General features: G+C 47.4%; 1 protein-coding gene across 2 annotated transcripts in view; it reads left to right on the plus strand.

The window, feature by feature from the left end:
- The window catches only part of LOC120994858 (granulocyte-macrophage colony-stimulating factor receptor subunit alpha-like), a 182,851-nt gene that overhangs the window by 31,274 nt on the left and 126,360 nt on the right, over window positions 1-25,217 (plus strand). For both annotated transcript variants that reach the window (XM_040423713.1, XM_040423712.1), the window contains exon 3: window positions 22,602-22,750. In XM_040423713.1, the coding sequence (XP_040279647.1) occupies window positions 22,602-22,750 (149 nt within the window). The remainder of the gene's footprint in view (window positions 1-22,601; window positions 22,751-25,217) is intronic.

Here is a 25,217-nt window from a genome sequence, read left to right on the forward strand (position 1 = left end):
GATTGATTTATAACTCTCCTTGACTCCTTAAGATCATTTTCTTGCAGACACCTTATGACCCAACCACTCCGATTCACAGCCCAACACAAAATGGTATTCTGTTAATTTTGCTAGGGCAACTCCCTGCCTGCTGCAGCATTGATTGGCTTATTCAGGCTGTCTGTCAGTCTGGGAGATAATCAGAGCAACCCTCTCCCCCTGCCCCCCCCCCCCCCCCCTCAATTCCTTTCAGGGTCATGTGAGACACCTTCTTCTTCCTCCCTAGTTCTTTGACATGTGCTCTAAAAGGGCTGTCCATGCAGTTTTAGTGGATTCGTCAGAAATGATTCTGATTCATCTGCCGTCCAAAAAATAGCAAAGTTGCTTAGGAGCTTGAGGTTTCCTAGCCTACAGCCCACACAGTTAAATGGGTTGTGCACTAATTTCTATGAACTCTCACACTAGACAGATTTGTGTTGCTGATCATGCTTCCTTGATCCCTAGGTGCTGGGCCTTGGCTCATTCGCTTCCAGGTCTCCGCTGCTTGTCTTGGGTTTCTCCATGAAAACTGTCATCTTAATGCTGCTGCAGCCAATTACTGGCCACAGTGGAGATCTGCTCCCCTTGCATCACAAGACCATTTAACATAATGCAAGGGAAGCAGTGATCAGTTATTGGTTGTAATAGGACGTTTTCATGAAGGGACTCAAGACAAGGGGGTGTGGTGCAAACAAGCCAGGACCCAGCACAGGGAATCAGGTAAGTATGATCACCAACAAAGGTCCTGCCAGTCTCAGAAATTAGTGTATACAAACCCTTTAAGGAGTTAATTTTTTAAGGGGCTTTCAAACCAGTATTCTTCTATATGTGACACAGAATGGGTTAAAATAAACTATCCCCACTGCAATCCTTAAAAGGCCAATCACATAAAGGGGTTGTCTCATTACAGAATATGGGGGCATATCGCTAGGATGTGCCCCCATTGCTTATAGGTGCGGGTCCCACCGTTGGGACCCACACCTATATCGAGACCGAGCCCTGAAAGTGAAGGAGGGCGCACTGCGCATGCGCAGCTTCCCTCCATTCATTTTCTATGGGGCCGGCAAAAATAGCCAAGTACTGGCTCAGCTATTTCTGTTGAGCCCATAGAAGTGAATGGGAGCGGAGGCCGGTCATGAGTGGTGCACTCCCATTCACTTCTATGGGGAGCCGGCTTGGTGGTGGCCAGACTGGAGTCCTCCAGCCACCACCTTGCAGGGCTTGGTTCTCGATATAGGTGCGGGTCCCACCACTACACTGCGTGCAGAATTATTAGGCAAATGAGTATTTTGACCACATCATCCTCTTTATGCATGTTGTCTTACTACAAGCTGTATAGGCTCGAAAGCCTACTACCAATTAAGCATATTAGGTGATGTGCATCTCTGTAATGAGAAGGGGTGTGGTCTAATGACATCAACACCCTATATTAGGTGTGCATAATTATTAGGCAACTTCATTTCCTTTGGCAAAATGGGTCAAAAGAAGGACTTGACAGGCTCAGAAAAGTCAAAAATAGTGAGATATCTTGCAGAGGGATGCAGCACTCTTAAAATTGCAAAGCTTCTGAAGCGTGATCATCGAACAATCAAGCGTTTCATTCAAAATAGTCAACAGGGTCGCAAGAAGCGTGTGGAAAAACCAAGGCGCAAAATAACTGCCCATAAACTGAGAAAAGTCAAGCGTGCAGCTGCCAAGATGCCACTTGCCACCAGTTTGGCCATATTTCAGAGCTGCAACATCACTGGAGTGCCCAAAAGCACAAGGTGTGCAATACTCAGAGACATGGCCAAGGTAAGAAAGGCTGAAAGACGACCACCACTGAACAAGACACACAAGCTGAAACGTCAAGACTGATTTTTCTAAGGTTTTATGGACTGATGAAATGAGAGTGAGTCTTGATGGGCCAGATGGATGGGCCCGTTGCTGGATTGGTAAAGGGCAGAGAGCTCCAGTCCGAATCAGACGCCAGCAAGGTGGAGGTGGAGTACTGGTTTGGGCTGGTATCATCAAAGATGAGCTTGTGGGGCCTTTTCGGGTTGAGGATGGAGTCAAGCTCAACTCCCAGTCCTACTGCCAGTTTCTGGAAGACACCTTCTTCAAGCAGTGGTACAGGAAGAAGTCTGCATCCTTCAAGAAAAACATGATTTTCATGCAGGACAATGCTCCATCACACGCGTCCAAGTACTCCACAGCGTGGCTGGCAAGAAAGGGTATAAAAGAAGAAAATCTAATGACATGGCCTCCTTGTTCACCTGATCTGAACCCCATTGAGAACCTGTGGTCCATCAGCAAATGTGAGATTTACAAGGAGGGAAAACAGTACACCTCTCTGAACAGTGTCTGGGAGGCTGTGGTTGCTGCTGCACGCAATGTTGATGGCGAACAGATCAAAACACTGACAGAATCCATGGATGGCAGGCTTTTGAGTGTCCTTGCAAAGAAAGGTGGCTATATTGGTCACTGATTTGTTTTTGTTTTGTTTTTGAATGTCAGAAATGTATATTTGTGAATGTTGAGATGTTATATTGGTTTCACTGGTAAAAATAAATAATTGAAATGGGTATATATTTGTTTTTTGTTAAGTTGCCTAATAATTATGCACAGTAATAGTCACCTGCACACAGAGATATCCCCCTAAAATAGCTAAAACTAAAAACAAACTAAAAACTACTTCCAAAAATATTCAGCTTTGATATTAATGAGTTTTTTGGGTTCATTGAGAACATGGTTGTTGTTCAATAATAAAATTAATCCTCAAAAATACAACTTGCCTAATAATTCTGCACTCCCTGTATAAGACAATGGGGGCCTATAAATATAATACTTCAGGAGCTTTACTCTTTATTCTCAACACCTCTGCTTGCTTGTCAGTGAATGAAAACCTTTGCTTCCAGAGGGCGGAAAGATTGCCCATATTCTAGTGCTGATAACTGTGTAAATGTGGCTGGACATGGACATTCAGCCTGTGAATGTCAACCTTGAAGATTTCCATTCACTGCCAGCCAGCAGAGGTGTGGGGAAGGTAGGAGACCTCCTATGGCAGCTGAACTAGCCTGTGCTTAACCCCTTTTAGGCTGCTTGAGTGAAATTATCCGTCTTTTTAACTTCACGTGTCTTTGGAGCAGAAAGGAGCAGCTAACCGCTCTCTGCCCATCACCTCACATGTCAGTAAGGAGCCTTGCGCTAACATAGTTGTCCTTTTCTAGATTGTGCAGAAGCTCTGTACTGACCTCCAAGCACTGCCGGGGTCACATAGCATTATATTGATTTATGATGCTACGTAACCCTTACAGTTCTGGAATGTATTGGATAACACTGACAGCATTAGGTCTATGTTATCCAGTACACTCCAGACCATTAAGGGTTACATAGCATTATAAATCAATATAATGCTATGCGACCTGGTCAGTGCTACGCAGACTAGGACAGGGGATTCCACGGACATACTGTGGTATGAGACCAGCACAGTGAGTGCTTATACGTGTTCTTACAGCGTTTAGGCTACTTTCACACTAGTGTTAAAGTTTTCCAGTATTGAGTTCCGTCATAGGGGCTCAATACTGTAAAAAAACACTTCAGTTTTGTCCCAATGCATTTCGAATGGAAAACAATCCGTTCAGTATGCATCAGGATGTCTTCAGTTCAGTCCCTTTTACGGGCTGCGGTATTTTCTCCGGCCAAAATTCCGCAACACTTGCCGGATTGAAATGTATTAATGCCAGATCCGGTACCAAGTGTTCCGGAAAAAAGGATCTGGTTTCCCGGTCTGTGCTTGCGCCAACCTTTAAATCTGTGAAAAAGATAAATACTGCATCCGTTTTTTTCGCATGACACCAGAGAGACGGATCCTGAATTTCAATGCATTTGTCAGACGGATCCGGAAAAAAATGATCTGTTTGCCTATGAATTTCCGGAACTGCCTGCCAGAATCCAACAACGCTAGTGTGAAAGTAGCCTTACTAATCCCTGGCTTCTCATTAAGACCTCAGTAATAAATCTGTATACGGGTGACTCACCTAGTTAGTGGACTGTGCGGGAGCTCTGTACGTCCTCCTTTAGTTGAAATGTAACCAGCAGCTCAGCTTCACCTCCAAAGTTGCAAGACTGATGGAGGCAGGAGCCCAAGACGCGGGAACCCAAGCCACGTCCACCCTCTATGCCAGATAGTGTGAGTGGCGGATCTTCACCCAGCAGACATCTGCAGCGTGTGTCTGCTGGATGAAAGCCCTTTCTTCTTAATGAGGCAGAACAGCGGAGGGTCTAGGTGCAAATGGCGACAAGACTGCATAGTCTTGTCGCCATTTTGCAATTCTAAGTCACATTGGCAACCATTTTGGTCACCATCTGGAGCCCTGTAACTGTGTGGTATCTGTAGGTTACATAGGACAGAAAGTTACATCTGCTACATTATCTTTACTCAAAGCATTATCATGATGTTATCTGTGTGCTACAAAGGAGTGCAGGTAAAATTCGCCCTTCCCCTTCCCTAATTTCATCTACATACAGAAACATTGACCCCTAACTTATCATCTTGTTTTCTCCAATGCAGCATAGTAGTTCCCAGTAAAATGTAGGACATAAATACTTCATCAATGGAGGGGAGGGGGGGTTGTCGAACTTCCAATGCCCCAACACTGAAAAGGCCATCTGAGCACCACACAACTTTGCAGGATGATAGGCTGAAGGATGGATATATATCTGTTTTCAGACCTACAAACTATTTTACTATGTTCCATATGCAGTACTCCAGTGGGACACTGCAAAATGGTTAATTATTGCCATTTTAATGAACCTACGGTTGAGATTTATAGTTTAAAGTGTTTGTTTTTCCTATGTCTTGTAAGCCCAATGATAAGTATACAGGCAACTGAGAGCTTAAACCCTTGTTTACACATTAGGTTGTAATGGTGATGGACCTACATCCTACCCCTAATTAATTAGTATGAGAGGGAGTGTAGAGTTTGCAGAGACGAGTTTAAGAAAGTTCTACATACCATACAAGGCCTCAAGTTCCAGAGAACTGTTGTCCCTCCCTGGTCTTTCAATTAAGGAACAACTTCTACATCAAAGTACTCCAAAGGTCTAGAACCTGAAAGGGCATGCAAGATAACATCAGTGAGTTATATACTGTTTATGGCTAGTGCCCTTACTATTGTAGGAGGGAAATCTTGTTCAGGCACTTACCACTAGTGATGGACGAACATCGGCCGGTACGTATCGCTAAATGTTCGCGAACCGCTCATTTGCGGTGGGCCACATTCAATTTAATGGCAGGTGAACCTGAAAAACCTTCAGGTCATATTTGCAGCCATCAAATACTTACTAGAAGTGCACAAATAGTCCCACAACATGGACAGTTACACACCAGAGGGGGGTCAATGGCAAACATTCCCACAAAAATATGCATTTTAATCAGGGGCCATTTTTATGCGTCTTAAAAGGAAACTCACAAAAATGTGCCCTGCTGGAAGCCTAGAAATTTTTTATTTTAGGCCACCGGAGTACGGGCCCCAAAAATTAGGCATTCACCTGACAGAAAAGAACAAGTGATTATTTGGCTGGAGGTATATTCGGCGGTCAGTGGATAACAATTTTACTGCAGGCCAGTGGAGTACAGGCCCCAAAGATTAGGCATTCACCAGACAGAAAAGAACAAGTGATTATGTGGCTGGAGGAATTTTAGGCGGTCAGTGAATAACAATTTTACTGCAGGCCAGTGGAGTATAGGCCCCAAACATTACGCATTCACCGGAAAGAAAAGAACAAGTGATTATGTGGATGGAGGTACATTAGGCGTTTACTAAATAGCAATTTTACTGTAGGCCAGTGGAGTATAGGCTCCAAAAATTCATAATTCACTAGGCAGAAAAGAACAAGTGATTATGTGGCTGGAGGTATATTAGGCGGTCAGTGGATAACAATTTTACTGCAGGCCAGTGGAGTACAGGCCCCAAAAATTTGGCATTTACCTGACAGAAAAGAACAAGTGATTATGTGGCTGGAGGTATATTAGGTGGTCAGTGGATAACAATTTTTCTGTAGGGCAGTGGAGTAAAGGCCCCAAAAATGATGCATTCACTGGACAGAAAAGAACAAGTGATTATGTGGCTGGAGGTATAATAGACGGTCATTGGATAACAATTTTACTGTAGACCAGTGGAATACATTCCCCAAATATTAGGCATTCACAAGACAGAAAAGAACAAGTGATTATGTGGCTGGAAGTATATTAGGCGGTCAGTGGATAACAATTTTACTGCAGGCCAGTTGAGTACAGACCCCAAACATTAGGCATTTACCGGACAGAAAAGAACAAGTGATTATGTGGCTGGAGGTACATTAGGCGTTCACTGAAAAGCAATTTTACTGTAGACCAGTGCAGGCCCCAAAAATTAGGCATTCACCTGACAGAAATGAACTAGTGATTATGTGCCTGTAGGAAATACAATTTTTACTGTAGGCCACTTAAGTAGAGGCCCCAAAAATTAGGCATTTGCCTGACAGAAAAGGCCTTTTATGCCTCTGTATATACATAAGACAAGGACCATTCTTTGTTCTGGGTGGTGGCGGATATCTGTGGGCTGGCATGAAGAAATTCAATTAGACGTGGTCGTCACAGCTGTTGAATTATTTCGAGATCCATGCCTCATTCATTTTAAGAAATGTGAGGTAGTCCACACAGTCGTGAGCTAGGCAAGTGCGCTTATCGTTCACGATCCCCCCTGCTGCGCTGAATGTCCTTTAGGACAGGACACTCGACTAGGGGCAAGCCAAGAGTTACATGGCAAATTGTGCCAGCTCTGGCCACAGGTCAAGCTGCACACCCAGTAGTCCAGGGGTTCCTTGCTGCAAAAATGCTGCATTCTGACAGCCCTCTGTGATGCTGGTAACATGTCTGCCATTTTGTATTTGTACTGGGGGTCTAAGTACATTGCCACCCAGTACTGGTCTTTGCCCTTTATGCTTTTTATACGGGGGTCCCTCTTCAAACACTGGAGCATGAAGGCCCCCATTTTCACTAAATTGGAAGCGGGGGAGTACCCTGACTCCTGCTCATCGCCCAGGAGAATGTTGTCCTCGGTCTCTCCCCCCATCCACGGACAACACCAGGGACTTCCAAAAAGTTTAAAGTCCCCCTCAAGGCCTGCTCTTCTTGCTCCTCCTCCTCCCCCCAGCCACCCTCCTCCTCTGACTCCTCTTCAGACTCCTGCTGACTTGTCTCAGATAGAGTAGCCCCCCCTGAGAATTCATTCAGCATTGCAACTTACTCATCTTCCAGCTCCTGCTCCTCGACGGCTTGATCAATGATACGATGCAATGCATGCTGCAGAAAGAAGGCATAAGGTCAGATTTCACTGATGGTGCCATGGCTGCGACTTACCATTTTTGTTGATCTCATCAAATGTGCACAGAAGTCTGCATGCGTCGCGCATGAGCAGCCACTGGTGCGGTGAAAAGAAACCAAGCTCCCAGATCCTGTCCTGCTGCAGAGTTCGCACAGGTAGTCGTTAACGGCACGTTGCTGCTGGAGCAGCCTATCAAGCATATACAAGGTGGAGTTCCAGTGCTTCGGGCTGTCACAAATCAGACGTCTGACGGGCAGGTGTTGTCACCGCTGAACGTCAGCAAGGCAAGCCATGGCCGTGTAAGTTCTTCTAAAATGGCCAGAGATTTTCCTGGCCTGCCAAGAGACAACCTGGACAACGGGTATTTGACAACGAATCGCTGCATGACTAAGTTCAGGACGTGTGCCATGCACGGCACATGTGTCATTTTGCCCTGTTTCAGCATGCTCAGCAGATTGGCACCATTGTCACACACTACTTTACCAACTTTGCCACTTTACCAACTGTCAAATTGAGCGGTGTTAGCCACTGATCGGCCTGTGACTGCAGAGCTGAAAGCAGTGCAGGACCGGTGTGGCTCTTGGCTTCCAGACACAACAGCCGCAGCACAGCATGGCAACATCTCACCTGGCACGTCGAATAGGTTCTGGGGAGCTTGGGGAATACAGTGAAAGAGGCGGTAGCAGTGGAAAAGTAGGAGTCAGCCAAGGAGGAGATGGAGGATCGAGGAGGAGAAGAAGAGGCGGGCCTGCATGCAATCCGTGGCGGTAACACCAAATCCACATGTGTGTCACCGGTTACATGCTTGACGGCCAACAGAAGGTTCACCCAATGGGCAGTAAAAGTTATGTACCTTCCCTGCCTGTGTTTGCTAGACCACGTGTCTGTGGTCAGATGTATCTTGGCACCGACACTGTGTACCTGTCACCGCCAGTTCCGTGAGAAGGTCTGGCAGACGTTCTTCTCTACCTATTGTATGACGTTCTTTGTTTTGGTTTCACTTTGTCATCTCCTTTCCTTCTGCCAGGTGTCACTTATTTAGACTAATCGTCTTCCTTTATATTCCCTCCCATACTGCCTCACTTTGCGGTTTATACTACTTCCTGGATGAAGTGTTAACTGCTGGAGGCTGCTGCTGCTGTTTGCTCAAGATAAGTCTTTTCCTTTATTGTGTTTCCTTGCTGGCTTGATTCTAGGTGACCCTGACTCCGTCCGTATTAAGTGCAGGGAGCTGGTGGTCTTGTCCCCTCACTAGGGTTTTCAGGTGTCACACAGTCTTAGGTACGTGGGCATGCAATCGTCTACCATTGAGGCTCTTGCATGTGCATAGCAGACAGGGAGAGCTCTTAGGGTTTTATAGGGTTTACCTATATGCTCCTTAGTTTGGGATCAAGCCAGTCGGTCGTTTATTTATAAGTTCCAGCTATCTGCAACTTCATCCGTGAGAGTACCAGAGATATATTCAATTGCCGCTGAACGTGGCCATATAGATTTGGGATGCCCTGCTGGGAGAAATATTTCCTTCTGGGGACCTTCGATTGCAATGTGCCAATGGCCACACGTTTCCTAAAGGCCTCCGAGTACACCAGTTTATATGGCAGTAGTTGGTGGGCTAGCAGTTCCGACAAACCAGCGGTCAGCCGTTGGTTAGGCGGGGCCGCGAGGTGTGGTATTCGTCACATACTGGTGGTAACAAAAGTGGGATCGAGATACTAGTATGTGTGAGTGTGGGACCCATACTCCCAGACACTAAAGACTACCAGCAGTAGTGTTGATCGTGAATATTCGAAGCGTGAATTTTTATCTCGAATATCGGCACTTCGAGAATTTGCAAAGATCTAGAATATAGTGCTATATCTTTGTAATAGCGAATATTCTAGATCAGTACCCTCACTGCTTCTTGCTTGTGGGCCAATGAGAAGGCTGATATATTTTTGTCTAAGCTTAGCAACATTCCTAGCAACCAATAGGAAAGTTGCCTACCCCTTACTATATAGGAAACTCCCCAGCAGCCATTTTCTTCTGTTTTTTGCAGTTCTGAGAGAGAGAGAGAGAGACAGAGAGAGAGAGACAGAGAGAGCAGTGTCTTTTCTGTGCTCTGCTGAGTCATCTGGATCCTTATTCAATTACATTAGTCAGTGTATGTTAGATAGTGATATAGTGTAGCTGATAGGTTCCACTGCAGAGTGTTAGGTAGTGTGATAGTAATGAATGTGCTGTGATAGGGATAAGTGTCTTTGTCTTTCTTCTTTGGAAAAAAAAGTCATTTGCTGTCTGTTTTTCTGTGCTGTGATAGGGATTACTGTGCTGTAATAGGGATTAGTGTGCTGTGATAGGAATTACTGTGAGCCATGCCTGTATTGGGTGTGCAATACGTGCATATTACATTGCCGATTTTTGCAATCAAAAAAATAATGACTGGAGATCACGAATTGTAGAATTTGCGTATTTATGGTAAATATTATGGCAAAAATGTGTGAAATGTCATGAAAACGAATATTGCCTATGCTGGTCATCTCTAACCAGCAGTAGATTTTGCCGCTGGAGTCTTAAGATCATCTCAACACTAAACAGTCTGAGTGCAAATACCATAAGGTGTGTGTGTGTGAATCAGGTTGCAGTCTGTGTCAGTGACCATCAGTTGCAATGATGGCCAGTATCACAAGGAGCAAAGCTAAGGATATGGCCAATGCTATGAATGGTGGCGGGGAAAAAGCAGTCCAGATGAGGGGCCAAGAGAAGGTGGAAGGCAACTTTCTTCAAGGCGAGGGGGAGCACAGCCAAACCTCCCTAAGTAGCCAGTTGCCGGCGGTCGGGCCCGCAGTGGGCCACCCTCCACCTGCCCATCCCCCCAGCTAGGCAGGCTCAGCTGCTCTGCTAAAAGCTGCCATGGACCATCTCTAGTCCGGAGATCAGGCTGCCTATGAGATCCTCATGGCAGCTGCAGAGCGTCGCGAGCAAGCAGAGGCTGCAGAACGTTGTGAGTAGGCTGTAGAACGTCACAAGCAAGCAGAGGCTGCAGAGCGTTGCGAGTAAGCACAGGCTGAGCGTGAGCACCAGCTGCAAATGCTCCAGCTCCAACTTCAGCAGTCCTCTCGAACCCGATTTGAGTCTCCAGAGATCCGGATTCCAAAATTACATCAGAGGACTTCCCCCTGCTGGACAAAGATGGGGACTTGCACACCTTCTTGTTGGCATTTGAGACGGCCTGCCATCAGTACCAGCTGCCAGAGGACCAGTGGGTCCGATTACTAATGCCACGTCTCAGGGGAAAAGCCTCGGAAATCTTATGGTACCTGCCCAGCAAGACCATCCTGAGCTATGAGGACATCAAGCAGGCTCTGGTCTGGCAGTACAACTTGACCCCAGAGATGTACTGGAAGAAGCTCCAGTGTTTGCAGCAGGGTCCTACCCAGAGCTGGGCCGATCAGATGCGGATCTTGCTGAGAGCGGTTGACCAATGGACCATGGGATTGAAGCTCACCACCGTCCAGCAGCTGAAGGAGCTCATCGCCACAGACCAGTTTTTGTGGAATTACCCAGAGGACCTCCAGCAGTACCTCTGTGACCGGAAGCCAACGGGGGCCTCCGCAACAGCAACCCTGGCCGATAAGTACACCAACAACAGCACTTCAGAGACCCAGAAACCTGACGCACACTGCACCTGCTGCCCCTGCCCCTAGGCCCAAGTGGGCACTGGCCCCTGCTTCACTTTCCACATCGGTGGGGGAACCCCGACTTTGCCACCTGTGCAAGCAGTCAGGGCACTTCAAGGCCTTGTGTCCCCAGCGCCCGAGGGATCCATCCTAGTCCTCAGCCCGAAAACCGTCTACTGTGTTTTGTGTTGCCCCTTGACAATTTTTAACCAGTCACCGTGGTCCAGGCTGTGGCCATGGGACTTAGAGACACCGGCGCTGAGATGACTCTGGTACGGCCTGAACTTGTGCCCGGGAGATCCCTTACTGTTTCCGGGATAGGGGAAGTAGAACCGGCACTCCTGTCGCCAAGGTCTATTTGGACTGGGGCGCCAGTCGAGGAGTAAGGGAGGTGGGGGTATCCTCAAATATCCCTGCCAGTGTTTTGCTGGGGACGGACTTGGGGTGGCTTGTGTCTAACACCTGACACCTCAAGGTCCGATCCCCCAGAATGTGATGCCATGTCCACCCCTCTTGGTACTGATAACATGCCTGTTGATGGTGAAGTGGGGGTTGGGGATGTAATGTGTGCCTCTTCCCTCAGTGGGGAGGGGGTCATTCACGCCAGCTGTGCTGAGGCCCCAGGGTGTGGCCAGCAAGCATGCTGGAACCTGTTGTCCTCGGGTGTGGTTACTGAGAGGACAAGCATGGGGAAGACAGTTGTGGAGGAGGAGGATGCAAATAAGGTCAGGGATGTCCCAGGAGAAGTAGGGATCCCAGGTAAGGCCTAAGTGCAGGGTTCCTCCACAACCAGGATGTCAGAGGGCCAGGTTAGTCTATCTGGACTGGCGACATGGTCGGAAGCTGAGGGGAAGCAGGCACTAACAGTGGTGGCAGCGGCCATAGCTGCTGTCACACGCAGTGGAAGCTCTGGGGGTCTAGGGGCCCCTTAGGGGTCTGATGGCTTTACCCCTCACAACCAAGTGGCTGCCGAGTCAGACGGAGGCCAGGAGACAGGTCCCGGGGACCTGACAGAGGACATGGCAGTCTCGTCTATTCTGGCCACGTCCGGTGAGGAGTTTCAGGCAGCTTTAGTGGCTGACACCAGCATGAATGCTCTCAAGGAGCAGGCGGCACAGCCTCTCTTGGACTCAGACCTCGAGCTGGTGGTCTGGGACCAAGGATGGCTGTACGGGTCACGGTCCAGCAGGCTCACCGGAGGCGTGGCCTAGGGAACGACAGCTAGTGGTACCCTATCCATTCAGGATAGAGTTGTTGTGGGTTGCGCATGAGATTCTGATGGCTGGACACCTAGGGGTCACTAAGACAAAGGCCAGATTAGCCAAGCATTTCTACTGGCCAAAGATCGGGTCCAATGTGGTTGCCTAATGCCGTTCATGTGACATCTGCCAGCGGGTGGGGAAGGCGGGCCGCGCCCCAAAGCCCCACTGGTATCACTGCCCATAATTGAAAAGCCTTTTAGGAGGGTGGCAGTGGATCTGATTGGACCGCTGTCCATTCCTAGTAGCTCCAGGAAATGCTTCATATTGACAGTAGTAGATTATGCCATCCGGTATCCAGAAGCGGTAGCCTTGTCATCCATTTGGGCTGATAAGGTAGCCACAGCCTTGCTGGAGATTTTCTCCAGAGTGGGCTTTCCCCAGGAAATGCTCACCAACCGGGGGACTCAGTTCATGTCGCAATTGATGGAGTCCCTCTGTAGGCAGACGCAGGTGCATCATCTGTGACCAGCCCGTACCACCCACAGACCAACTGCCTGTGCAAATTGTTTAATGGCACCTAAAAGCAGATGCTTAAGATGTTGGTAGACTGGGAGCAGTACTTCCCAAACCTGCTGTTCCCCTACCGGGAGGTCCAACAGGGTTCTCCCCTTTCGTGCTCCTGTTCGGGCGATATGTGCAGGGGCCCCTGGCTCTGGTGAAAGAGGCCTGGGAGGAAGATGTAGCCACCCCTGGAGTGTCGGTCGTTGAGTATGTCATGCGCTTCCGGGACAAGATGCAGGCCTTATCGCAGCTGGTGCACGATAATATGGAGCGAGCCTAGGCCGACCAGAAGCGATCATACAACCAGAACCTAGTTAGAGGACCTACCAGGTGGGTCAAAAGGTATGGGTACTTGTCCCCGTACCTCAGGACAAGCTTCAGATGGCCTTTGAATGCCCGTACCTTGTGCACTAGCGACTCAATGCCATAACTTACCTGGTTACCCTGGACCACACCCGGGAAAGGCAGAAGGCCTTCCACATGAACATGATGAAGGCACATCATGAGAGGGAGGCATGTGCACTCCCTGTATGCAACCTTCCAGAAGAAGGGGAGGAGGAGACCCTCCTGGACATGCTCGCCCAGGTTAAGGCAGGTGGGTCCATCGAGGATGTGGAGGTGGGCCAACAGCTCTTGAAGGGCCAACGGCCCAGCTGTGGGCCACCCTTCACCCCTTCCAGGAGCTTTTCAGCAACAAGCCGGGAAGGACAGAGTTGGCCGTCCATCACGTGGACAAAGGGGATCACCCCCAATCCGGTGTTCAGCATATCGGGTTTCCTTGGAGGTGCAGCAGCACATGCGCCAGGAGATTGACGAGATGCTGAAGCTGGGGGTCATCCAGGCATCCAACAGCGTTTGGGCCTCGTCTGTGGTCCTCGTCCCAAAGAAGGACTGGACCACCCTGTTCTGCTTGGACTACAGGGGACTGCGTACCCAATGCCATTTATCGATGACCTACTTGATCAGTTGGCCGGGGCCCAGCACTTGACCATCAAGGATCTGAGTCGGGGGTATTGTCAGATTCCCCTGACCTGTGAGGCGCTGGAACGCTCTGTCTTTATTACCCCCTTTGGATTGTACGAGTCCACTGTGATGCCGTTTGGCATGAAGAATGCCCCTGCCACTTTTCAGCTGATGGTCAACATGCTGCTTAAGGGACTTGAAGAGTATGCAGCCGCGTACCTGGATGACATTGCCGTCTTCAGTCCCACATGGGAGGATCACCTAGAGCACCTGACGCAGGTGCTAGGGCGGATCCGCCAGGCAGGCTTAACCGTAAATCCGGAAAAGTGCCAGCTAGGCATGGGTGAGGTCCACTACCTGGGGCACCGGGTAGGCAGGGGGGCCATGAAGCCAGAGCCCGGGACACTGGATGCCATCGCATCCTGGCCCACCCCCAGGACTAATAAACAGGTGATGTCCTTCCTGGGCACCGCCAGGTACTATAGGAGGTTCGTCCCCCACTATAGTAGCCTAGCAAAGCCCCTGACGGACTAACGACTGCGAGACGGCCTTCCGGGCGCTGAAGGCCGCCCTCTCAAGCTTCCCTGTACTACAAGCCGACTTCATGCGGCCGCTTATAGTACAGACCGACGCCAGTGATTTTGGCCTCGGTGCCATGCTCAGCCAGGTCGACACTACGGGCCAGGAACACCCCGTTTTGTACCTGAGTCGGAAGCTCCTGCCGAGGGAGGTGGCCTACTCCACGATGGAGAAGGAGTGCCTGGCACTTATCTGGGTACTGCAACGTTTGCAGCCGTACTTATATGGGTGCCACTTCACTGTGGAGACGGACCACAACTTCCTCTGCTGGCTAAACACTGTGTCAGGAACGAATGGGAGGTTGCTACGCTGGAGCCTTGCTCTCCAGCCGTATCACTTTACCATTCGCTATAGGAAGGGCTATGACCACGGGAAACGCTGAAGGGTTATCTAGCCAAGGAGAGGGTGCGGATGGGTGCACGGGGAAACACAGGAATGTGCTGCCCCTAGTGCCCTTTAAAGGGGGGAGGAAATATGTGGTGAATACTGAACCTCACGTCCCCTCCTGACTTCAACTACGTCAAGCTCACGAGATACGGTTTAGTCACTGGTTTCCAAGACGTGACGTTACGCCCTCTCTGGGAGCACGTAAGGTCAGCCTGATACAGTTTACACAGAAGCCTCCTGTCCACGTGGGCACAGAGAGGCAGGGGAGTAAGAGATGGTAGTCCACTTGGCCTTTGGCGGCCTCTGGTGTAACTCCACACTCGCTCACAACTCTGACAAGTTGCGAGAGCCTTTCCACTGCCCCAGTGAAACAGAGCTTTCTCAGCCCGGTAGACTGCCACCAGTTCCTTGTTTGATAATAAGCCCTGTCAGCTACGGGATTATATAGGGTGAGAAACCAACCCGCAGTAGCGTATAACTATGCCGAAACATGGACGTGGGAATTCGCAGAACGAGATACGAGAACAGCACAAGATTAAATTATATATTTAATTGCCTTAAGGACGCAGTGGTCGGACGCAGTGGTCGGATACAGTGGTCGGATGTGCAAATACAGGTGGTATGATACAACAGAATTAAACAGAGCAAGGGTCAGTTACCAGATAGATGCATAGTCCTTTGGGTTACGATGAGTTCTGGGGTGCTCTAATGCTTGGCTGTAGTCACATGGGGGCAGTGATGTCAGCAGTTTGTCCACGGTCCCTCCAAACACATTACTCGATGTGACCTCCTTCAGAGAAAGACCCTGGCCTCTTGCCTGCATGGGCCTTTTCACCTGTAGTCGGTCACGCCCCCCTTGACCTCTAGAAGGAGTCCACCCTCCCTTCCTTGTCCTGGTAGCCAAAGACCCACAACATCCATTATGGCCCATAGCTTCAGACCGGAAGGTCACAGGGAGTTGGTTCTAGGACCAACAGGTCCGCCTGGGTTCCGGCTACAGGTGGAGACCCAACAGGGTGCTGTTATTAGGTTCCTGCTGGGAGATCTCTCTATATCCCCTTGCTGGCACCCGACCCCCAAACTACAACCAGGGGCATGTCCGACTTGGCCCCAGGGTCGCAGATATATAGCTGGTTTATGCCTGTGATAGACGGGCAATTCATAATTCCATATGAATCCCCGGTTCCATGATGTCTGATGGATTTGAGTGATCTGGGTAATAGCTGAGACCCCCTACAGTTTTTTTTTCCTGTAGAATGAGTTGGCCTTCGTGCTGTCTGAGTGAGGTGTGAATTATACGTATGTGGCCTGGTTGAATCCAGGACCTCTGCAGAGTTCACTCCCTCTGTTATCTCAAAGCAAATGGCTGGAATTAGATAATGGCTGGCATTAGATCATAATTCCACATTCCTCACACACATGTTGATGTACAGATATACATGTAGTGACTTCCCTATTGTGTATTGTGATACCTGTGTTTTATGGGGACTACAAGTATTTAGTAAAGCAGACATGTCAGGAGAGGTACATTATACCTTTGACTGTGCCTGATCAGTGCTGTTTTCTCTGTCGTAGTCTGCAGAATGATAATACACTGCAAGCAGAGCATCTTTATGGACCTGGTGTCTACTACATAGTTACTGTATGGCAGTATTATTGGCTACAGTGGTGCTTGTGTAGTGATATTGATCCTATGGTATACATATTAAAGGTAGCAAAGGGGGTAGATTACTAAATTAAGGAAAATTTACTGCGGTACAAGTAGCCCATCCATCCCTGTACAGTCCTATATCTGCCCCTGCTTTAAATACAATGATGTTCAATGCCATGGAATATTGACTTGGTATTTTATTGTTCCAGCAGCACTATAAAATATTGTTAACAGAATACATTAAAGTAATTGATACTTTGCCATCAACATATGACTAGTGTTGGACTCAAATATATTTGAATAGTGAATATTGGCACTTCGAGAATTTGCGAATATTTAGAATATAGTGCTATATATTCGTATTTTTGAATATTCTAGATTTTTTTTCATCTGAACCCATGATCCCTCCCTGCTTCTTGCTTGTGGGCCAATGAGAAGGCTGCAATCTCTTTTTCTGAGCTTAGCAACATCCCTAGCAATCAATTAGCCATTTTCTACAGTTTTTTTTAAAGTTCTGAGAGAGACAGCAGTGTCATTGCTGTGCTCTGTGCTTTCCACTCATTACATTAGATAGATAGTTAGATAGCTTATATATAGTAATGGACAAACATTGGCCGGGACGATTCGCGAACGCGATCAACTGTTCTCGAATCGCAAGTTCGCGGCGGGCCCCATTCACTTTAATGGCAGGCGAACCTGAAAAACCTTCAGATCATTATTGCAGCCACCAAATACTTACAAAAAGTGCACAAATCATCCCACAACATGGACAGTGACATACCAGAGGGGGATCAATGGCAAAAATTCCCCAATAAAATATGTATTTTAATCAGGGACCATTTTTATGCATCATAAAGGAAAAATTTCAAAAATGTGGCCTGCTGGATCCTAGAAATTTTTTATTTTAGGCCACGGGAGTACAGGCCCCAAAAATTAGGCATTCACCTGACAGAAAACATCAAGTGATTATGTGACTGGAGGTATATTAGACAGTTATTGGATATCAATTTTACTGTAGGCCAGTACAAATAGATGTCAAATACATATGTTTAAATTAACTAAAAATATAAAATTGGATTAATAACATGGCTAACGAAATCCCCCCTCTTGAAAAACCCCCAAATGATAATAGTTGAAATTCGATAACACGTGGTCGTCGTCAACAGGTGTTGAATTCCTTCGAGGTCCCAAACATTAGGCATTCACCGGACAGAAAAGAACAATTAATTACGTGGCTGGAGGTATATTAGAAGGTCATTCAATATCAATTTTACTGCAGGCCAGTGTAGTACAGGCCTCAAACATTAGGCATTCACCGGACAAAAAAGAACAATTGATAATGTGGCTGGAGGTACATTAGGCGGTCACTGTATAACAATTTTACTGTTGGCCAGTTAGGTTACAGGCCCCAAAAATTATGCATTCAACGTACATAAATGATCAAGTGATTATGTGGCCAGAGGTATATTAGACGGTCAATGGATATCAATTTTACTGCAGGCCAGTGGACTACAGGCCCCAAAAATTATTCAATCACCGTACAGAAAAGCACAATTGATAATGTGGCTGGAGGTAAATTAGGCGGTCACCGTATAACAATTTTACTGTTGGCCAGTTAGATTACAGGCCCCAAAAATTATGCATTTACCGTACATAAAAGATCAAGTGTTATGTCGCCGGAGGTACATTAAACTGTCAATGGATATCAATTTTACTGCAGGCCAGTGGACTACAGGCCCCAAAAATTATTCATTCACCATACAGAAAAGAACAAGTAATTATATGACTGCAGGTATATTTGACGGTCATTAGATATCAACAACAAAAAATATAAAACTGGATTAAAAACATGGCTAACAAAATCCCCCCTCTTGAAAAAACCCCAAATGATAATAGTTGAAATTCGATGTGTTGAATTCCTTCGAGGTCCCAAACATTAGGCATTCACCAGATAGAAAAGGTGTCACAGGGCCCCGATGAGCCGCTCCTTCTCCTCACCATCGCTGGCGCCCTGCAGTGAGATCAGAGCGAGGACACGCGCTGCGTCCTAGTCTCCAGAGAAACAAGGGGCGGGGAGGACCCGGCAGCGCCCGTCTCTCCAGCGTGGCTGGCGTCCTTCGCTCCCATAGTAACAGGGCTGAGTCTGAGCGCCGACCTGAGCACTCAATGTGCAGCTGGATGCAAGAGAGCGAGTCATGTGATGCTGGCCACGTCACATGACTCCTACTCCTCACTATTTAACAGGCAGCCTGCTGGCCACAGGTTGACTGATATTAAGGTCCTTTACCTAGTGTGAACTTCCGCGTGATTTCCTCTGATTTTGTTATTGACTTTCGGCTAGTGTAATGACTTGCCCTCGTCTGCTCCTTGTGCATTGTGGTATCTCCTGGTAATGACTCCCAGCTCGTGTTTTGACTCTTCCTCACCCGCTCCTTGTATCTTACTGTTATCTCCTGGTTTGACTCCTGGCTCATGTTTTGACTCGCTTTGCCTGCTCCTTGGTTCTGCTGTGACTTCCTGGTATTGACTTCTGCTACCTGGACTTTCTGTATTGTCTAATTTGCCCTTTCCGCACTTACATAAGTTAGGGACTGCCACCCAGTTGCGCTCTGTTATCTAGGACGGGTAAGTGCAAGTAGGCAGGGACAGAGACTTGGGTGGCAGTCAGGGGTGCACTTCTCCCTACCCCCTGCATGACAAAAGGCCTTTTATTCCGTTGTATTTACCTAAGACAGGGACCATTATTTGTTCTGGGTGGTGGCGGATATTTGTGGGCTGTCATGAGGAAACTCAATTAAATGTGGTCGTCACAGGTGTTGAATTCCTCCCAGATCCATGCCTCATTCATTTTAAGAAATGTGAGGTAGTCCACACTATCGTGAGCTAGGCAGGTGCGCTGAACGTCCTTTAGGACAGGACACTTGACGAGGGGCAAGCCAAGAGTTCCATGGCAAATTGTGCCAGCTCTGGCGACAGGTCAAGCCTGCACACCCAGTAGTCCAGGGGTTCCTCGCTTCTCAGAGCGTTCACATCGACCATTAACCCGATGTAGTAGGGCACCTGTCGGTCTAGGCTTTCCCTGAGGCTGGATCCGGAGGATGGCTGTCGATGGGTTGGCTGCAAGAATGATCTCATATCAGAAGTGACCAACACATCTTCAAACCGCCCTCTTCTTGCATGCACTGTAGGATTGGTACTCGCAACTGTTTCTCTGTGAGTGGAAATTCCACTGCAGTCTGCTTTTTTCCTCCTGTGCACTGCAAGTTCTGCCTGCTTCTCCTACTTTTTCTCCCTATCTGCTGCTCCGTCTCTCCCTCCGAACTCCCCTCCTCTTCCTCTCTTGTGGGCACCCACGTGACGTCCATCGACACGTCATCATCGTCATCTTCAACACCACTGATATTAGAGATCTCGGAGTAGGCAGCAACAGCGGGGACCACCCTCCTTGGGCTGATTTGGGTAGTGTCGTCAGACCGCTGGGTGGTGGCTGTTGCTACCTCCTCTTCCTCATCCGATGCCAAGAATGGCTGAGCATCGGTAAGGTCTGAAAATTGATGGGAAAATAATTCCTCTGACTCGAGTGGAGGGGCTATGGTGGTGGTGGTGGTGTTGTCTTTGGGGGTGCACACAGCAGAGAGTAAAGAGGGTGCAGATACAGAGGATGAGAAGGGTGCAGAAGCGGAAGACTGAGGGAACCACTCAACCAACTCTGGTGCATCCTTTGACGTAATCGCACACACCTTCTCCAACTTCCCGACCCCTAACACCCCTGCAGAACGGCCTGCCTCTTCCTCTGCCTGTCATTTTCAAAATGACTCTGTGACAAAATCCCTATAAAAGAGCTGTATTTGTGAAAGCAGGTATATAGAACCCCTTAATCAGGTTTTTGGGGGGCAATTGGTATATCACACCAGTTGCAATTAGTTGTTCCAATGTCGTTTGTCCCTCTGTATAGCTGTGGTATTTCAGCAGAACCACACACAAATGCTGCACCATACAAATGCACTATATAGAAATTATATTCTAGGTATATCACACCCCTGCCTCATTCAGATTTTTTGGGGGGCAACTGGTATATCACACCAGTTGCAATTAGTTGTTCCAATGACGTTTGTCCCTATGTATAGCTGCGGTATCTCAGCAGAACCGCACACAAATGCAGCACAATAAAAATGCACTATATAGAAATTATATTATAGGTATATTACACCCCTGCCTCAATCAGAAATTTGTGGGGGTAACTGGTATAGAACACCAGTTGCAATTAGTTGTTCCAATAGCGTTTGTCCCTCTTTATAGATGCAGTATCACAGCAGAACCGCACGCAACTGCTGCACAATGCAAATGCACTATAATATTCCTACAGTGGCAAAAGACTGAATGTAAAATGGCGGCCAGATCAGGTTTATTTATAGGGTAGGGGGTGTGTCCATGTGCTGAAACGTCTTAATTGGCTGTCCTGTCCCACCTAATGGATATGTCATGGGTCAAAGTTCTGCACAATGCAAAGAATATGGCGCCGGCGGACTTCGCCATATGTTCGCCTATTTGGCGAACAGTGAACGAGAAAAGTTCGCCGCGAAATGACCGCAGAGCGAACCGCAAGGCCATCTCTACATACAGTACAGACCAAAAGTTTGGACACACCTTCTCATTCAAAGAGTTTTCTTTATTTTCATGACTATGAAAATTGTAGATTCACACTGAAGGCATCAAAACTATGAATTAACACATGTGGAATTATATACATAACAAAGAATTGTGAAACAACTGAAAATATGTCATATTCTAGGTTCTTCAAAGTAGCCACCTTTTGCTTTGATTACTGCTTTGCACACTCTTGGCATTCTCTTGATGAGCTTCAAGAGGTAGTCCCCTGAAATGGTTTTCACTTCACAGGTGTGCCCTGTCAGGTTTAATAAGTGGGATTTCTTGACTTCTCCTCAACGCAACTGATGGTCCCAACCCCATTTATAAGGCAGGTGGATACACAGCTGATAGTCCTACTGAATAGACTGTTAGAATTTGTATTATGGCAAGAAAAAAGCAGCTAAGTAAAGAAAAACGAGTGGCCATCATTACTTTAAGAAATGAAGGTAAGTCAGTCAGCCGAAAAATTGGGAAAACTTTGAAAGTAAGGGCTATTTGACCATGAAGGAGAGTGATGGGGTGCTGCTCCAGATGACCTGGCCTCCACAGTCACCGGACCTGAACCCAATCGAGATGGTTTGGGGTGAGCTGGACCGCAGAGTGAAAGCAAAAGGGCCAACAAGTGCTAAGCATCTGTGGGAACTCCTTCAAGACTGTTGGAAGACCATTTCAGGGGACTACATCTTGAAGCTCATCAAGAGAATGCCAAGAGTGTGCAAAGCAGTAATCAAAGCAAAAGGTGGCTACTTTGAAGAACCTAGAATATGACATATTTTCAGTTGTTTCACACTTCTTTGTTAAGTATATAATTCCATATGTGTTAATTCATAGTTTTGATGCCTTCATAGTCATGAAAATAAAGCAAATTCTTTGAATGAGGTGTGTCCAAACTTTGTCTGTACTGTATATATATATATATATATATATATATATATATATATATATATAAAAATAATAATACAGATAGTTAGTGGTAGAGAGTCAGTGTAGGTTATATCCTGATATAGTGTAGCTGTTGCAGTGCAGTGTGTTAGGTAATGTGATAGGTTCTGCTGTCCATACATACATGCTACAGACATAATGCTGTGATGTCACAACAATACATAGTGATCCAATCAGTAATATGTAGTCAGACCTGCTAAAATGTGAAATTTAACGTATTGCGCCAAAATATTCGCATCATTAGTGCCGATTAGCCCAATCGCGAATATGTTGGAGCACTCTATCTGCATATAAAGCCCTTTTTAATGTTCTGCCATGCCAACCATTTTCTCTAGTCTCAGGAAACTTCTAGCAGCTTGAAAAATGTAGCAAAAGTGACCCACGCCTATATTGCGCACGCATTACGCGAATATTACATTGCCGATTTTTGCAATCAAGAAAAAAATCGTTAATTCTCAAATTCACGAATATATGACCAATATTCTACAAAATATTTGCGAAATATTGTGAATTTGAATATTTTCCCTGCCGCTCATCACTACAAATGATTGTTATTAAAATATAAGTAACAAATTGAATCAAAAATTGAGTTTAATTTAGAAACTGTTTATCAAGATTTGCTTTTTTTTTTTCAACTTTACAGAAGAAAATATTGTTCCATTACTTAAAGATTTCAAAATCATCCTTTCTCCTGGACTCATCAATATTACCTGGAACTGTAATATAACAAAGTCCATGGAGGCATATTATTATAAGGTCAATCTTCAGAAAGGACATCGTGTAACGCTGAACGTAAGAATATTCTATTCATATTTTGTTTTTCTGTATAAAATCCTGTGAGTTTGACTTAAAAAGAGATGCTCGCTGTTACAAGGTTCACCAACTTAAAGGGATTCTGTCACCGGTGTTCTGCTGCTAGGTTCTAACATCTCCAGTGCATGCTGATGAGTCCCCATATTCATGAGCTCACCTGCCTCTGAGTGACAGTTTTTTTTCCATATGAATCAGCAGCAGGTGGGCGGAGAGAGCCAGGAGCTCATGAATATTTGGGACTCATCATTATTAGTGCTGAGCACGAATATTCGAATAACAAATTTTTATCGAGAATATCGCCACTTCGAGAATTCGCGAATATTTAGAATATAGGGTTATATATTCGTTATATCGAATATTCGTCATTTTTTTCCATCTGAACACATGATTCATCTCTGATTCTTCTTGCTTGTGGGCCAATAAGAAAGAAGCAATGTCAAGTTCACAACAATACTTAGTGCACCAATCAGTAATCTGTAGTCAGATCTGCTAAAATGTGAAGTTGCACGTAGTGCGCTAAAATATTCTAAGCGCTGCCGATTAGCGCAATCGTGAATATATTGGAGCACTTGACTCTATCTGCATATAAAGCTATTCTAAGGTTCTGCCGGGCCAACCGTTTTCTCCAGTCTCAGCAAACTTATACCAGCTTGAAAAATGTAGCCAAAGTGACCCACGCCTGTATTTCGCGTTACGAATTTGCATTATGCGATTTTTACATTGCCGATTTCTCGAATTTAATAAAATAATCTCAAATTCTCGAAATTCGCAAATATATGACGAATATGCTACAAAATATTTGTGAAATATCGCGAATTCGAATATAGCCCCTGCCGCTCATCACTAATCATTATGTAACAAGCAATAAGGGATAAGCAGGCACACTCTTAATTTGGGTACAAAATGTAATTTATTTATGGTCTGTTATTCATGTAGTAGATAAAAAGTAGAGATGGGACGGGGGATTCGTCGAATCCACGAATCCATCGAATCTTGCTGGATTCGTGGGATTCGTGGACTCGAATCCCGACGTCCTTTCTGTAATTCGAATCCGCCGAATCCACTGCAGTATAAGGCACCTCGCTCCTCCGTCCTCCCTCCTCCCTGCGGTCAGCGCCGGCGGCCCGTGAACTCCCGCGAGACCTGTGTGAACTCCTGTGCAGGTCTCGCGGGAACACGCGCCTGAACTCAGACGGGAGCCGGACGTGACTCAGAGAGGACGTCAGATAGAAGAGGACCGCCGAGGCGCCGACCGGAAGAACAGCAGAACTGAAGACAAGTTCCCCTGCCAGCCGGTAACTCGACGGTAAGTAAGTAAAAGCCGGGGGGGAGCGGACCGGACCCTGGGCTGGCACTACTCGTCGTCGTGTCCTCTCTGGCAGTGGAAAAGCCCGCACTGGCTGATGACAAGGGGGGGGGAGATTGGTTGCGGGCCCAATGACAGGAAAAGCCCACAGGGCACACTAGGCCCCCAGGCATATTACCTGGCAGATGACCGGGGGAGGTAGCGGCAATGGCAAGAAAAGCAGGGCCGCCCGCAGCAGCAGGGCACACTAGGCCCACAGGCACCCCCCCTGGGCCTGTCTGATGACAAGGGGGGGGGGAAATTGGTTGCGGGCCCAATGGCAGGAATAGCCCACAGGGCACACTAGGCCCGCAGCCCCCCAGGCATCCCCCCCTGGCAGATGACCAGGGGGAGGGGGTGGTTAAGCAGCAATCTCTGGCAGGAAAAACCTGCAGCAACAGGGCACACTAGGCCCCCAGCCCCCCAGGCATCCCCCCTGGCAGATGACGGGGGGGGGGGGGGGGTTAGCAGCAATCTCTGGCAGGAAAAACCTGCAGCAACAGGGCACACTAGGCCCCCAGCCCCCCTGGCAGATGACCAGGGGGAGGGGGTGGTTAAGCAGCAATCTCTGGCAGGAAAAGCCTGCAGCAACAGGGCACACTAGGCCCCCAGCCCCCCTGGCAGATGACCGGGGGGGGGGGGTTTACACTACAGTCAGTGGCACTCGTCTCTGGCAGGAAAAGCCCGCAACAGGGCACACTGAGTCTGACTGTAAAGTTTGTAAACCCTCCCCCTGTCATCTGCCTGGGGGCCTCAGTGTGCCCTATTGCGGGCTTTTCCTGCCATAAACGAGTGCCAGTGACTGTAGTCTGTGCCCTGTTGCTGCGGGCTTCTCCTACCAGAGACCCTACCCCCCCTTTCCCCACCAGTCATCTGCCAGGGGCCATCTGCCTTGCTTTGAGGGTATGCCAGATTGGGGCCTGGGCTGATCTGATCATCTGAGGGAGTCTTTGAAAGCAAAGACCGTCTGACTCTTTGCTTTCAAAGACCCCCTCAGATGATCAGATCAGCCCAGGCCTTTAAGGAGGTTTAATCAAGAAATTATAATCGATATAGAATACTCGATTACTAAAATATTTGTTTACTGCAGCCCTACCGCCG

This window comes from Bufo bufo, chromosome 3, assembly GCF_905171765.1.
Source record: "Bufo bufo chromosome 3, aBufBuf1.1, whole genome shotgun sequence".
In the NCBI taxonomy this organism is placed as follows: domain Eukaryota; kingdom Metazoa; phylum Chordata; class Amphibia; order Anura; family Bufonidae; genus Bufo; species Bufo bufo.